Source organism: Solea solea, chromosome 13 (genome assembly GCF_958295425.1).
Source record: "Solea solea chromosome 13, fSolSol10.1, whole genome shotgun sequence".
In the NCBI taxonomy this organism is placed as follows: domain Eukaryota; kingdom Metazoa; phylum Chordata; class Actinopteri; order Pleuronectiformes; family Soleidae; genus Solea; species Solea solea.
The window spans coordinates 3,266,499-3,283,313 of NC_081146.1; the positions used below are offsets into that span (position 1 = coordinate 3,266,499).

Sequence of the window (16,815 nt, forward strand, 5' to 3'; positions counted from 1 at the left end):
GGCTTAAACCTCATTAGCCACATCATTAGCAAAAAGAGGCTACATATACCCATTCCAAAGTTGAGCTAACACCATTCACCTCCTCTATACCTTAGTTTCCAAATACTGTAAATGTATCACCGAATTTTCAGATTCACCAAAAGAAAATACTCCAACTAAGGATATCTGTGTGTCGGACTGCAAAGAGTTAATGACACACCAGTTATGTTGAGTTTTTGACTCTCATCACTGAGCTGATCCTGTTTCCACCAAACCTGCTTTTATGTATATATGTACAGATATATACATATGTACATATGTACATATGTATATATATATGTACATATGTACATATATATACATATGTACATATGTATATATGTACATATATATACATATGTACATATGTACATATGTATATATATGTACATATGTACATATATGCTTAGTTGTAGGATTTCCTGTGCGGAGTATTTTCTTTTGGTGAATCTGAATATGGAGGAGGTGAATGGTGTTAGCTCAACTTTGTATATATATATATATATATATACATATATATACATATGTACATATGTACATATGTATAGGCTGACCAGAGCCACAGCTCCACTGAACCATCTATTCCTTTAACACTGAGCAGTGATGACTTTATGAACTTTTTTGTGAATAACATCAATTAGAGAAAAAATGGATCATCTCCTCCCTCATATTGGGACCGACTCATCTTTTAGCACAAGAGCTTTAGAAGCACCAGGTGCACAGTGAGACAGTTTCTCCCCTATAGATCTTCCTGAGTTAACATCATTAGTTTCATCATCTAAGCCATCAACCTGTCAGTTAGATCCTATCCCCACCAAACTGTGTAAAGATGTCTTTCCTTTAATTAACAGCTCTATATTAACTCAAATTAATCTATCCTTATTAACTGGATATGTGCCCCAAACGTTTAAAATAGCAGTTATTAAACCCCTTCTCAAAAAAGCGACCCTTGACCCAGATATTTTAGCTAATTACCGACCTATATCTAATCTTCCCTTTGTTTCTAAAATCTTAGAAAAGGCAGTTGCTAATCAATGGTGTGAATATTTGCACATTAATGGCCTGTTTGAAGATTTTCAGTCAGGTTTTAGATTAAACCATAGCACAGAAACAGCACTAGTTAAAGTTAGTAATGATCTTCTCTTGCTTCAGATAATGGTCTAGTCTCTTTACTTGTCCTGTTAGATCTTAGTGCTGCATTTGACACCATTGATCATAATATTCTACTGCAGAGACTGGAGCAGACTCTTGGTATCACAGGTGCTGCCCTCTGCTGGTTTAAATCATACTTATCTGATAGATTCCAGTTTGTTCATGTTAATGATAAAGCCTCACTACGAACAACAGTTATTGTGGAGTTCCACAAGGCTCAGTGCTTGGGCCTATACTTTTTACCTTATATATGCTTCCTCTAGGGAACATTATTAGAAAGCACAACGTACACTTTCATTGTTATGCAGATGACACACAGCTATATTTATCAATGAGGCCGGATGAAATAAATCAGGTTGTTCAACTCCAGGAATGTCTCAGAGACATTAAGTCCTGGATGACCTGTAACTTTCTACTTTTAAATTTTTATACTCGGCCCTAAACACCTCAGAGAAAAACTTTCTGATCACATTGTCACTTTAGATGACATCACCATGGCTTCCAGTTCCACTGTGAGGAACCTTGGTGTTACTTTTGACCAGGAAATGTCATTTGATTCACACATAAAACTCATTTCCAGAACAGCCTTCTTCCACCTGCGGAACATTATGAAAATTAGAAACATTCTGTCTTTACGGGATGCTGAAAAACTAGTTCATGCTTTTGTTACATCTAGATTAGATTACTGTAACTCCTTATTATCAGGATGTTCCAACAAGTCTGTTAGAACCCTTCAGTTCTTTCAAAATGCTGCAGCACGAGTTCTGACAGGAACTAGAAAGAGAGACCATATAACTCCTGTGTTAGCTTCTCTACACTGGCTCCACCCACAGTTTAGAATTAAATTTCAAATCCTCCTCCTCACGTACAAAGCACTTAATGGTCACGCCCCTTCATACCTGAAAGACTTAGTCTTACCTTATCACCCTAACAGACCACTTAGGTCACAAAATACAGGTTTACTTGTGGTTCCCAGAGTCTGTAATAGCAGAATGGGAGGCGGAGCCTTCAGTTACCAGGCTCCTCCTCTCCTGTGGAACCAGATTCCAAAGACAGTTCAGGAGGCGGACACTCTGTATTTAAAGTTAGACTTAAAACTTTCCTTTTTGATAAAGCTTATAGTTAGAGCTCTTAGTTCTGCTACTATAGACCTAGACTGCTGGGGGATTTTCCTGTGGTGCACGCACATTCACTCTCTCACACTCAGGGTATGAATATGACTTTTTATATGTCATTAACCTTGTCTCTTTCTCTCCCTAGTTTGTGTCCTTCCTTCCTTCCTTCCTTCCTTCCCTCTCTCTCTCTGTATTCTCATCTTGCAGGTTGCAGGATCCAGATCCAGTTTTCGAGGCTATCCATATCAAACATATCATCATCATTATTATTGTGCTATAATTAATAGTCAATATCATTGACTGTATAAACTTGTGACTTGATACAGTTGTTGTGTATCTGCTCCTGGTCTCCCTCTCTCTCTTCTGTCTCTATACCTCATCTCCCACTTGTCCTTTCTCTCCCCCCTTTCTGTCCCCCACCTCTCCTCTGTCCCCCATTTTCCTTTCACCCCGACCGGTCGAGGCAGATGCCGCACATCTCTGAGTCTGGTTCTGTCAGAGATTTCTTCTTCTGTTAAGAGGGAGTTTTTTCTCTCCACTGATGCCTAGTGTTTGCTCATTGTGTGAACTGTTGTGGTTCTCTGCTCTCCTTGATGTTGTCTATGTACAGTGCCTTAAGATAATGTATGTTATGATTTGGCGCTATACAAATACAATTGAATTGAATTATATCTACTACATCTTTGGAAACACACTCATCACACTCGTCTGATAAAACCAGTAAGAAGCCTAAATGCTAAGTTCTGGACTATTGGAGGCAAGAGAGTTTACCGGGTCAGAGTGAGGGCGTGGTATTTTATTATCTGGTGGTAGCAGACTGGAAAACAACTTTTATTGATGTGTGAGATCTGAATCAAATAAAAGTGGATGGTTTGGTGTGTGATTTATGCCTCACTGATGTTTCTTTCTTCATGTAGGTCTTTGACCCACTGCGCTTCCTACCTGAGAATATCTCCAAGAGGTCACCTCACACGTTTTTGCCCTTCTCAGCTGGACCCAGGTTTGTCCACACACTGCATGACACCATGTGACTGCACCACTCACAACATGGCAGGGAGGTTTTCAGGTCACGGTGATACAGGTCGTGCTGACCAGCTGAAAACAAAGAAGAAAAAAATCTAGGGATGGTATCATTGAGATTGTCAAGTTACATTTTCACACTTTAAAAATTCTTTCTTTTTCATTCTGAGCATTTTGGAGCAGTAAAACATTGCCATTTTGTTATTTTGAGCTATAATATAACAAATAAATATTTATTTACAGAACTTTTGTCTGGATAATATGTAGATGATTCATTTTTACATGTGATGAATTCAATATATGTAATATATTTATATATATATAGACATATATGTCTATATATATATATATATATATATATATATATATACATATATGGACGTCTCTTCCTGTGATGTTCGTAGTAATGAAAAACAACAGTCAGGTGACTGTAAACCTAAAAAAACAAAACATATTTATTTTCATTAATAGCTTTATATTCATATAATGGACTGTGTGCTTAAAGTTTAAATCATTGTGATGGATAATCTAAATATATAAGTTGTAACAGAAGTCCAGTTTTTTACTATAATATGGAGTTAGTTAAATAAATAGATGTTTGTGAATATCACTAACATCTGGTATCTTTTTTTTACTGTAACTATTACTGTATTATTTGAATTCCTCATGTTTGACACACAATGTTGTGTTGTCTTTGCCCCAACAGAAACTGCATTGGTCAGAACTTTGCCATGAATGAGATGAAAGTGGTGGTGGCCCTGACACTGAAGAGATATCACCTGATCGAGGACCCCACACAGAAACCCAAGGTAATTCCTAGACTGGTGCTGCGATCGCTCAACGGCATCCACATTAAAATCAAACGTGTGGATCTGAGCTAAGTCGCTGAATAAAGAACATGTTTGTTTTTTAAATGTATAAACACATGAGAGGTAAAGCTGTAATCGAGAGGAAAATGTTGATCATTTTCATCAAGGTGCGAGGTGTCAACTACCGTAGGTGTATTGGAAGAACTGAACTTAAAGGGCTGTTTCACCCAACTAAGAGTGAACTTAAAACTATTACAATGCTGCTGTGTTTGTTTAATTCACATTCTGTTACAGAGTTGGGTTTTGGGTGTTTTTTTGGTGAATTTATGTTTTCAGATCTTTTACTCATAAAACTAGTTATGATTGACAGTGAAGAGCAGTGTAGAGCTTTTATTTTCTTTGATGGCAGTCACTTTGACATCAACTTTTTGTCAGTTTTTTGTTTATTTTCATTCCCAACTTCCTCTGTTGTTGTGGGAATGAGACGTGTATCTCAGATCCACTGTCTGAAGATCAGATCACACGTTTATTTATCTCTGGAAATTAGTAAGAAAAAACTTAGTGAAGTGTCAGTCAACATTTGTTGTCCTGTTAAATATGTTTTTGGGGCTTTTTTGATAATTACCACTGAAGCGGGATGTGCCATTGCCTAATGCTAGGATAAATAGTTGTCACTATAACTCAAGGGTCCTATTTAAAAGCTTGACCCTGAGTCTGCTACTCTAGGAATCCTCCCTAATATATCATGTATATCACATGTCATGTTGCCATGGTGTCGGTCAAATATAAAGAAAAATAAACATAATTAGAAACGTTTTTTTGATCTTTATTGTCTTTCTTGCAAAAACAGGTGAAAAATTATTTTTTAACAAAAATCAACAAATGAATAATTAAAAAAAAAAGCAACAAGATCTCAAAGTTAGTTTTATTTTGTTCTTGTTTTTTAAGAAAATAAAGTACAAAAACTAAAGAATCTAGGAAAATATTCTAAGTCCCTCTGTCTAGGGGTGTCAAACGTATGGCCCGCAGGCCACAATCCGGGCCCCTGGGATGAATTTGTGGTCACACTATGATTAGAATCTAAATATAATGTGAAATAGTGTGTTTTTTCCACTTGCAGACACCTGTGACTGAATGTGTTTGTATCTCCACTGTGATCTGTAAGATGTAATGCACATGTGTGAATGGTAAACTTGGGTATAATACTTTTTGAAATTGCACTTATTTCTCTTAAGAAATGTCAGGATGTCCTTAAAAACATGTGATTAAATGTAAAACAAAGGGGGAAAAAATTGGCAGTTATTTTGTTAGCTGTTATTTTACTGCTTTGGCCCACATGGGATCAAATTGCACTGTTTGTGGCCCCTGTACTAGAATGAGTTTGACACCCCTGGTCGAGGAGATCAGAGGACAAAGATTCTCCCTGCTTTTCTCTCTACAAGGGTTTTCAGAGTTTCGCAGCCTTATTTATATGCTAAATCTTCGTTATATCAACTCTGTACCGCCTGTGTAGAGAAGTCACTACGTTTCAAGATAGAACTCTTTCTCCTCACACTTTCTCTAAACTGTCAAAGTTGTTTTTTGGGGTCACAGGCGATGGCACCAACCATGTCTGTCCAGTAGAGGGAGGATTAGGTTGGGGGCTACAATAAAGTTTGATTGTTTGAATGGAGATGTCAAGATGGAAGGAGGAAGTGTGACTTATATGAATATATATATATATATATATATATATATATATATATATATATATATATATATATATATATATATATATATATATATATATATATATATGTATATATATATATATATATATATATATATGTATATATATATATACATATATATATGTATATACATATATATATATGTATATATATATACATATATATATATACTGTATATATATATGAATCAAACAATGTTTCTTAGCGTTTCCATTAGGAACCAACCACTCGATTCTTTGGTACATTTCCCTTTGGGTACCAGAGTCAGGGTGAAGCTAGATCGACTCCACCCACGACAATCAGCCAATTGGTGCGACAAAAAAACGTCACTCCCTCGCAGGGGTGTTTTAGTATCCCATCAACTAAAAACAGTCGTTACATTCTACGTCTACGTCAACGTCAAATGTGATAATAAAAAACCTCCCCAAACTCAACAGACCTGTGTTTGAAATACTTAAATGAAGAACCTAGTTCTGTGTTTTGTAGTTCATCAAACTTACATTTTATACATAAAACTTTATAGATCACGTTGTCCTTATTTTATGGGTCACCAGATGAATTACATTTGAGCGGAGTCTTCTAATTAATGTTACTCACTACAGATGTGTCGTTAAAAAATGCTGAATTTCTATGTTAACCGTCAGTGTAAAAGTTTAATAACATTACACATCATAATCTTATTTTCTTCAGTCATTCAGTATACCATAAAGGTAATTTAATACAGTGTTAATTTAGTGTTTTCTGTCCATAAAGACGTTTCAAAGCATATTTAGTCGGTAATTAGTCAATAAAACAGTGTCTCCACAACATTAAGTTTCAGTCAGATGTCTTTGAACCACCAATAAATGATGTTCACGGCTGTTAACCAGGCTGAGCCAGAGGTGACCTTCTCAAACCATACAGGACCAGACGTTACATATCACATTTAAAAAGACTGGGCTTTTACAGGTGGCCTCTGTATGGGATTAAAAAAACATTGAAGTCCCATCTGTCCGGATGGCAGCGTAGTGGTGAGCACCGTTGCCTCACAGCACAACGGTTGCCAGTTCAAGTCCCAGTTAAACTGTGTGTGGAGTCAGCATGTCCTTCCACAGTCCAAAGACACGCGGAGGTTAATTGGACATTCTGAAACGACCGCAGCTGTGACCATAGCTGTTTGTCCTGTGACCTTTGACCCTGTGTCAGCTGGGATCGGCTGCAGCTCCCTTGGTGATAAAGTGGTAGATAATGGATGAATGTCTCCTTCCTTTTTGGAGGATGTGCTTACATCATTGTTCAAAAGTGACCCATATATGAAATCTGCAAAACTCACGGGGTGGACGTGGTGACTGAAAATGGTTGGTAGATGGAAATGGAAGTGAAAGTGGTATTATTATTGTTATTATTATCATTTTTATTATTATTATTATTGTTATTGTTGGAGCTATTTATTAATTGTTAGTATTTACTGCTGTTTAGTTTAGTATTTTGTTTAGTATTTAGTTTTGGTTATTCTTAATTATCTTTAATCAATTTATTTGATTTAATTATAATTACCTTTTTTATTAGTCTTCTAGTTTATTGTTTGTGTTTTAGTTTCATTTAGTTTCATTTGGATTGTTTAATCACCTTTTGGACTCAGGCACGGCGCACACGCTGCTTCCGGCCCAGATCGACAAGACGTTCAGCCTTCTCAAAGAAACTGGTATGTGATCTAACTGTAAAAAGCTGTAATGGAAAACGGCCAAACGAGTGGAGTTTGACACAGTATTTCACAATGCATGGAACTCAATGAATGGTTGGATCGCTACATGTCTATTTTTACGCACGGCCACGGCGCATCCATTCATTCTTAAAAAGCCGAATGCTGTGTGTGTTTGCTTGATGAAGAGGATCTGTTGGTCAATAATAATCACGTGCAAAGCTTGCTCTTGTGTGCGTTTGTGGACTGTCATTGGTGTGTAAAAAAAGGAAAGAAAACAATTAAACGAAACGGAAGAAATGTCTGATGTTGCTGCAAAGGACACTGACGAGCCGTCATCAAAAAGGATTGGTAAAATGTCTTCTAAAGGTCTGGAATACAGTGTGAAAAGGTATCAGAAAAAAAGACGTGTAAAATGCAAACAAGCAAAAAGATGCATGGAACATATGAGTGTGTTAATGGCATCAAGCCAAAACGTTGATTCTGTAAAGAACGAGTTTAATGTGTTTATGCAATGTTACCAAGACGCAAATGACTTGCATTAGTCTTTTATGAGTCTTCCTTTACCCAAAGATGAAATTGAAAGACAAAGTAAATACTTCCTGGAAAAAATGACAGTGTTCTGTGAATTCATTGACAGCGTAAAGGGCTGGCTCTGTGACGCGGGTCATCCATATGTTGAACCAAATAAAGATGACCCTGAGTATCAGTGTGTTGCTGATGGAATAAATCCTGAAGATATCGCCTCTAATGTTTCAAGTGTAAGAGCAAGCTGTCTAAGATCACACTCTCGAGTATCACGGACTTCATCCACATCATCTGCACGCATTAAAGCGGAGGCTGATAAGGCGGCGCTTCTGGAGCGCATCGCTGCGCAAAAAAAGGAAACATCAAATAGAAGCGCAACAGGAAAAACTGAGGAGAGAAAAGGAACAACTTGAGCTTGAAACGGAACTGGCAGCAACGGAGGCAAAGCTTCAAGTGTTGGAAAACAGTTCACAGTGTGGCTCAAAACATTCAAACGGCATGAACTCTTATTTTGAAAGGAACAACTCTCATGACGCGAGTGAATTAAATCCCTATGCCAACACCTTTGTGCCTGACAAAATGGATAAAAAAGTTCATGCTCCTGGTTTGTCTGCTTCTGAACTACAACCACCAGTTGTTAAGCCGAAACAAAGACACATGAAACAAATGCATGAAAAGACATTAAAAGTTGATGCTCCAGTTCATGTGATGCAAACTGTGAATACAACTCAAATGGGACAAACTCACCATCAAACCGCTCTGATTGACAATTATCAAAATGACATTGTGAACATCATGCAGAGACAAAATGACATTAGTAGTTTGCTTGCTCAACAAAATCTGTGCTCTAACCTTCCACCTAGGAATATTCCTGTTTTTGATGGAGACCCACTTCAATACAGGTCTTTTATTAGAGCTTTTGAAAATGGAGTGGAGGAGAAAGCACACAATTGGAGTGACTGTTTGCACTTTCTTGAACAGTACACCAGGGGACAGCCAAAAGACCTGGTGCACAGTTGTCAGCACTTGCCCTCAGAGCAGGGATACCACCGAGCCAAGAGTCTTCTTGTGGAACACTTTGGAAATGAACACATAATTGCAGCTGCATACATGGAAAAAATACATACCTGGACACCTGTAAAAAGTGAAGATATTAAAGGGTTGCAATCATTCTCTTTGTTTTTACGTGGATGTTCAAATTTAACAGAGCAACTGATGCATATGAAAGAGCTGGACTTACCATCTAACATGAGAAGCATCATTTTGAAACTTCCTTATAAGTTAAGGGAAAAATGGAGAAATGTTGCATGTGATCTGCAGGAACGAAGGGGTAACAGAGCAATGTTCACTGATCTTGTTGGTTTTATTGAAAGACAAGTCAAAATGGCTTCAGATCCAGTTTTTGGAAACATTCAGGACCTACAGCTCACCAACTTCTGTTAGTCACTTTAAACAAAGAAAAAAGGGAAGCAGCTTTGCCACTAATGTAACTTCAGTAAAGGATGCAGTCATAACTCAACATACAGAAAACAAGACCAAGTCCTCCACTCTCCACTGTCTGTTCTGTTTACAAGCTAATCATTCAGTAGATCAATGTTCACAGTTCAAAATGAAAGTACACAGGGACAAGATTAATTTCATTAAAGGCGACATAGAATGCTTGTATCACACATATATGTTAGTTATGGAGGTCTACTTACATATATTAACTTGTTTTCATGATTAAAAACCTCCTAATCGCTGCAAACGAGCCGATCAAAATATCTCCTCACTGACGCTCTCGTCAGCCGCGCTGTTTCAGACCAAACTGTTTGCTGTGATTGGCCAGCCAACGAGAGCTTTCCCACTGTCCTGTGATTTGCCAGGTACCTGGAAGTGACGTAATAGATAGGCCAGCTCTCAGATACACAGCTCCCCCTCTGGCATGGTGGATGCTCTGCATCTCAGCAACTACAACAAGAGTAGTTCTTCTTCTTCTGCGGTTGAATATAAAGGAACATCCTCTGATCAACAGTCTGTAAGCTCTTCAAATGCTTCACCTGCAGTGTCTCAGACCTGTGGCCATATTGGGGCCGTTCATGAAGATGCCTCCATTTTTTCTATTGTTGCAGTCAAAGTCAAGAGTCAGAGGAGTAATAAAACTGTGCAGACATATGCTTTTTTGGATCCTGGGAGTTCAGGAACATTTTGTACAGAGACATTGGTAAGAAAATTGAACATGAGGGGTAAAAAGACAAGTATTCTGTTAAGAACAATGGGTCAAAAGAAGATTGTGAATGCTCATGTGATGTCAGGTCTTGAAGTGTCTGGTCTTACTATGAATGACTTTATTGAGTTAACTGATGTTTTGACACAAAAGGACATGCCTGTTTCATCACTCAACATTCCACGACAAGGGGAAGTTGAACAGTGGTCCTATCTTAAGGATGTTAAACTTCATGATATTGAGGAAGGTGTTGATCTGCTCATTGGAACTGATGCACCAAAAGTGATGGAGCCTTGGGAGGTCATAAACAGCCAGGATGAGGGACCTTATGCAGTCAGAACCAGAGTTGGTTGGGTCATTAACGGTCCACTTCGTGGTGGGAGCAACAAAAATAGGAGTGACTGCTCTGCTGTAACATCCAACCGAATCTCTGTTGAACATCTTCAAGAAATGCTGGTTAAACATTTTAACCATGATTTTAATGAGAGGTCATCAGATGAACAGTTTGAAATGTCTGTAGAGGATGTCAAGTTTATGAATGTTATGAACAACACCACAAAGTTGATTGGAAGCCATTACTGCATTGACTTACCATTCAGACAGGAAAACCCTCTCTTGCCAAATAATCTTCATGTTGCAGAACATCGCCTCCAGAGCCTGAAAAGAAAGTTTGCTAAGAATGGACAATTTAAGGAAGAATATGTCACGTTTTTAAACAACATGCTGGCTCAAGGTTATGCTGAAGTGGTGCCTTCTGATCAACTTCAACAGAGTGATGGAAGTGTATGGTACATCCCTCATCACAGGGTTTATCATCCCAGAAAAGGCAAGCTGCGAGTTGTTTTTGACTGTGGAGCAGCATACAAAGGGACATCACTGAACTGTCAGCTTCTGCAGGGCCCTGATTTGACCAACTCTCTCGTTGGAGTCCTTGTTCGATTTAGACAAGAGCCCGTTGCAGTAATGGCCGACATCCAAGCAATGTATCACCAAGTTCATGTTTCTGAAAAGCACATCAACTATCTCCGCTTTCTCTGGTGGCCTGGGGGAGATGTTTCACAGGCTCCACTGGAACATCGCATGAAAGTCCACTTGTTTGGAGCTGTGTCATCACCAAGCTGTGCAAATCATGCATTGAGGAGAACAGCAGATGATAATGCCCAACATTTCCCTCATGAAGTGGTTAATACAGTGAAGTGTAACTTTTATGTCGATGACTGCTTGAAATCAGTGGCCTCAGAGGAGAAGGCGGTGCAGTTGGTTAAAGATGTAACTGCGCTCTGTCAGAAAGGAGGATTTAACCTTTCAAAGTGGATCAGCAACAGCCGAACAGTGCTGTTGTCAATTGCTGAAGACTGCAGAGCAAAGGAAGTGATGGCGCTGGATTTGGATGTGGACCAGCTTCCAATGGAGCGAGCACTGGGGCTACAGTGGTGCATTGAAACTGACAAGTTCAAGTTTAGAACATCACTGCAAGAACAGCCACAGACTAGAAGAGGTATTTTGTCAGTGGTCAGCTCCCTTTATGACCCCCTGGGTTTTTTGGCCCCATTCACCATTCCAGCCAAACTGGTGCTACAGGAACTTTGTAGGAAACACTTGGGGTGGGATGAAGCTATTCCCCATTCCCTCTCCAAGAAGTGGTTTGAGTGGTTGGAGGATCTCCAGAAGGTAGCTGAATTCAATGTGGATCGCTGTATTAAACCCAGAGACTTTGGAGACGCTGCTACTGCACAGCTTCACCATTTCTCTGACGCCAGCCAAGTTGGATATGGAACAGTGTCCTATTTGAGGCTGGAAAAGGATGACAACGTTCAGGTTTCATTTGTGCTGGGAAAGGCCAGAGTTGCTCCACTTAAGCAGACAACAATTCCTCGACTGGAACTCACTGCAGCAGTTCTTGCAGTTCGAGTGGATAGAATGCTTCAGAAGGAGTTGCAACTTAAGCTGGAGAAGTCAGTTTTTTGGACAGACAGCACAACTTTTCTTAAATACATCTGTAATGAAACCAGACGATTTCAAACTTTTGTGGCAAACAGGGTCTCCATCATTAGAGGAGCATCAGATACTGATCAGTGGAGACATGTCTGTTCTAAGGAGAATCCGGCAGATGATGCATCAAGAGGAATGAGGGCAGAGAGTTTCCTGACAGGCAGGAGATGGATACATGGGCCGAAGTTTCTCTGTGAGTCAAAGGAGGTTTGGCCTCAATTGGATGTTGATCTACATTTGATTCCTGTAGATGACACAGAGGTCAAAAAGGAGGTGATGGTAAATTCTGTTGTTGGGGATTTTGAAAGTGCCACAGATCACATGCTCTGTTATTTTTCATCCTGGACAAGGCTAAAAGGGTCAGTTGCTTGGTCTCTGAAGGTCAAGATAACTCTTGTGTTATTGGGACAGAAGAGAAAGGAGCTGTGTGGCCCTGTAGACCTTAGTAAGGACAAGATGGAGCAACAAGAGCAGGAAGTGAAAAGGAAACTTCAGAGCTTTAAGGCCACACTCAAAGGACAGAGCTTTACTCCTGAAGATCTTGAGAAAGCAGAACAATCAATCGTCTGTATGTACAAAAACACAAGTTTAAAGCTGAAATATCTTCACTAAAGAATGGCTGTAACAATGTTTCAAAGGGGAGTCCTCTTTACAGACTGGACCCAGTAATGGATAATGGAATTCTCAGAGTAGGTGGTCGGTTGGATAAAGCAGCATTACCAGCAGAGTCCAAACATCCAGCCATTTTGTCCAAAGACTTACATGTATCTGTGCTGATTCTGCGCCATATTCATCATCAATTGGGACATGCAGGAAGAAATCACATGCTGTCCAGGCTGCGGCAGAGGTACTGGATCATCAAGGCAAACTCTGCTGCGAGGAAAGTTATATCTGACTGTGTTGTTTGCAGACGCAACAGAGGAAAACTCATTGAACAGAAGATGGCGGACTTGAAAGAGTATTGCCTGAGAAAGCCCCTTTCACGGATGTTGGAGTTGACTATTTTGGGTCCATCGAGGTTAAAAGAGGCAGAAGTCTTCTCAAAAGGTATGGAGTGCTTTTCACCTGTCTGACTAGCCGTGCTGTGCATTTGGAGGTGGCACATACACTGGATACAGATTCCTGTATAAATGCTGTTCGGAGGTTCATCTGTAGACGAGGTCCAGTCTCCACCATCAGGTCTGATAACGGCACAAACTTTGTTGGAGCTAACAGGGAGTTGAAGGAAAGTCTGGCTGGTTTAAATCATGGCAAAATTCAAAGAGCACTGGTACAGGAAGGCATAAACTGGAACTTTAACACACCAGCAGCTTCCCATCATGGTGGTGTTTGGGAGCGCCTGATTCGCTCGGTGAAAAGTGTTTTAACTTCAGTTCTCAAACAGCAAATTCTGGATGATGAAGGCCTCCAAACTGTTTTTTGTGAGGCTGAGGCCATTTTGAATGATAGACCCATCACTAAAGTCTCTGATGACCCGGACGACCTGGAGGCACTCACACCAAACCACCTTCTGATGTTAAAAGGCAAGCCAATTATGCCACCAGGACTGTTTGATCACAGTGATCTGTACATCAGGAAAAGGTGGAGGCAAATACAATACATGGCAGAACTTTTTTGGAAGAGATGGATTTCTGAATACTTACCATTGATGCAAGAGAGACAGAAATGGACAAGACCAAGGAGGAATCTCATGTCTGGAGACATTGTCCTCATCGCAGACGCTGCAGCTCCAAGAGGATCTTGGATGATGGGGAAAATCTTGGATGCGAGAGAAGATGCAAAGGGCCTGGTGCGCTCTGTGCGCCTTCGGACCAGGACCAGCATTCTGGAGAGGCCTGTGACGAAGCTCTGCCTGCTGTTGGAAGCAAGAATGTGACACCATGGACACGCTCTCTCGCTCTCTCTCGCTCTCTCCCTCTCTCTCTCTTTTGTTGCAGGTTCACCAGCAGAGAGAAAGTGAACTAAAGTTAATGCATGAACTATATTTAGTCATAGATTGGGTTGAGGGAATAGCTCCTTTAATAATTGACGTAATTGTGATTTAATGCACAATTAGGGGCCGGAGTGTTGGAGCTATTTATTAATTGTTAGTATTTACTGCTGTTTAGTTTAGTATTTTGTTTAGTGAGTATTTAGTTTTGGTTATTCTTAATTATCTTTAATCAATTTATTTGATTTAATTATAATTACCTTTTTTATTAGTCTTCTAGTTTATTGTTTGTGTTTTAGTTTCATTTGGGCACGTTAGAGTGGGACCTGAGGCTATATAGGTAGGCTGTCGGTAAGGGACCAGCATGCACCTGGGTGGAATGATGGTTTTTTACCGCTGAGCAGGAGAAGCATGGGACTTCTTTGTTTCTTTGTTTGTTTGCACTTTTGGTTAAATAAACCACCTTTTTGTTGACTTTGGATATTCGTTTGGACCTCATGTTTTTCTGATGCGCGTACACCACAACCCATGGTGCATCAGTGGCCTTTTGATTAGGGATAATTTGAAGTTTGAATTGATGTTTATTTGTTTGACAAACGGCTACTACAGTTATTATTAGTGTTTTTGTTGTTGTTATTATTATCATTATTATTATTATCATTATCATTGTTATATTATTATTTTTATTATTATTTATTATTATTTATTATTATTATTATTATTATTATTATTGTTATTATTTAGCAATCAGAGGATTTGTAGATTTCAAAGTGGGCCCCAGCAGTCTTCGGTTTGAGAAAGCCTGCATCCATTCATGAATTAACCTCTTTTTGTGTGTTTTGAGTCTTAATTTTTTGCTTATTTTCTAGTTAGTTTAGTTATAAAAACTGCTTTACCTTAGTAATTTTTAATTATTTGAAAGAAAGAAAATAATAATAATTTTTCACCTTTTTTTAGGTGCCACTCAACATTCATCACACACACACACACACACACACACACACACAATCACATTGCATGTTGTTGATTAATCGTGATTAACATGTGAAACACTTGCTCTTTAATCGGCACCTTTACATCTGTTGGGTAGTAAAGGTGTAGTGCTCACTAATACTGACTTTAAAACTTTTATGAACCAAATTGGACAGAAAAATATCACATAGTTTATTTAATTTCCTGGAAAATAATAGGAGCAGAAAGAAAAAAATTTCGCTTTTCTCTTTCTGTTGCCACACACTGAAGAGATCAGAGTCCAAATAAAAGTAATTCATTTCTTTATTTACAGTTTTATGATTACAAAATCCATAGCCTACAAAAACAAGGTCACCAGCACAGCCTGGAAAAATGAAACATTTTCTATTTCTATTAATATTTTCTATTCATTTATTTCTCCATTTGAAGGTCCAGTGAACTGGTCCCTATAACATCATGGATCATGGGAAGCCACTCTTGATGCAAACCTGTGTGTGTGTTTATGGGCAACAGTACACATGCTTTTTAAAGTGATAGTTCAGACTTTTTTTTTGTTTTGGAAGTGTGGTTGTAAAAGTACAGACACATTTAGTCAGCAATGATTTCACTGAAGATGCTACATATCTCACACACACACACACACACACACACATATAGATACATAGGCACTTAACAAAAGGCCCACCTAATAAAATCCACTCCAGCGAAAGTCTGATATCTCAAAACTTACCTCATGATTTTATTTTTTTGTGTCTTGAATTATGAATGTTATATCACGTTTGCACTTTTACTGTAACACTTACATTTGTTTAATTTCCAGGAATGTTTCGCCTCTACATCTGTTTCATCTGAGTCTGGGTCACCACAAATTTGAGCGAGAGGAATGTAAATACATTGATATTTTAGGTTCCTAATTGCTTTTGGTTTGTTTCTCCTTTTTATCTTTGGATTCATTTATATTTATTTTGTGTTTGAGAATAAAGACATTATATGTGAAAAATAGAATTGTATTTATATATCTTCAAAATGATTCATACACATGTACACAGAGGGCAGAATCACAGTGTTTACATGTGTCCCCACGAGTCCTCACAAGCTAATTTTGGTGGCTAATTATTTTCTAAGACCATTTCTGTTTCCTCATTCACTTTCTAATTTTCATCAAAAAAAATTCTGTTCGTAGTTTGAAAATAGAAAAATAATTTTCTGGAAAAACAGGACAAACATTTATTTACATAACTTCAGAATTATTTATACACATAACCAAATGTTACATAAGCCCTTTTCCACTATGGTCCTAGCTTGCCTCGCCTTGGCATAGCACGGCACAGCACAACACGGCACGACATTTGCACTACAAAATAGTACCTACTCAACATGGACAGAGTCATCACTGCACAGCTGCATGAAACTGCCGTGACACACACACACAAACGAGTGACAAGTGACTTGTAAAGCAGTTGTTTTCAGTGTAACTGAATCATGAGAATGACACAGTCCCTGGACTGAAATACAGAGGTAGGGTTTGTGATGCAGTGCTGTCGCTAAATACACCAGACTCCTCTGTTAAATATTGAGATTTTAGACGTTTCCCTGGTAATTGTTGGAGATTAACTCACATTTTTAGGATTTTTAAGTCTTTTTAACTGATCTACAGTTCGG

General features: G+C 38.7%; 1 protein-coding gene across 2 annotated transcripts in view; it reads left to right on the top strand.

The window, feature by feature from the left end:
- LOC131471387 (cytochrome P450 4B1-like) overlaps positions 1–16,123 on the top strand; it is a 31,443-nt gene extending 15,320 nt beyond the window's left edge. Inside the window, exons 11-13 of one of the 2 annotated variants that reach the window (XM_058647912.1) lie at positions 3,203–3,285; positions 4,012–4,114; positions 15,974–16,123. In XM_058647912.1, coding sequence (XP_058503895.1) covers positions 3,203–3,285; positions 4,012–4,114; positions 15,974–16,027 — 240 coding nt within the window. In that variant the 3' untranslated portion in view covers positions 16,028–16,123. Of the gene's footprint in view, positions 1–3,202; positions 3,286–4,011; positions 4,931–15,973 lie in introns of those variants that run through there. The other variant, XM_058647911.1, reaches the window with a different exon arrangement.
- The last annotated feature ends 692 nt before the right edge of the window (positions 16,124–16,815 follow it).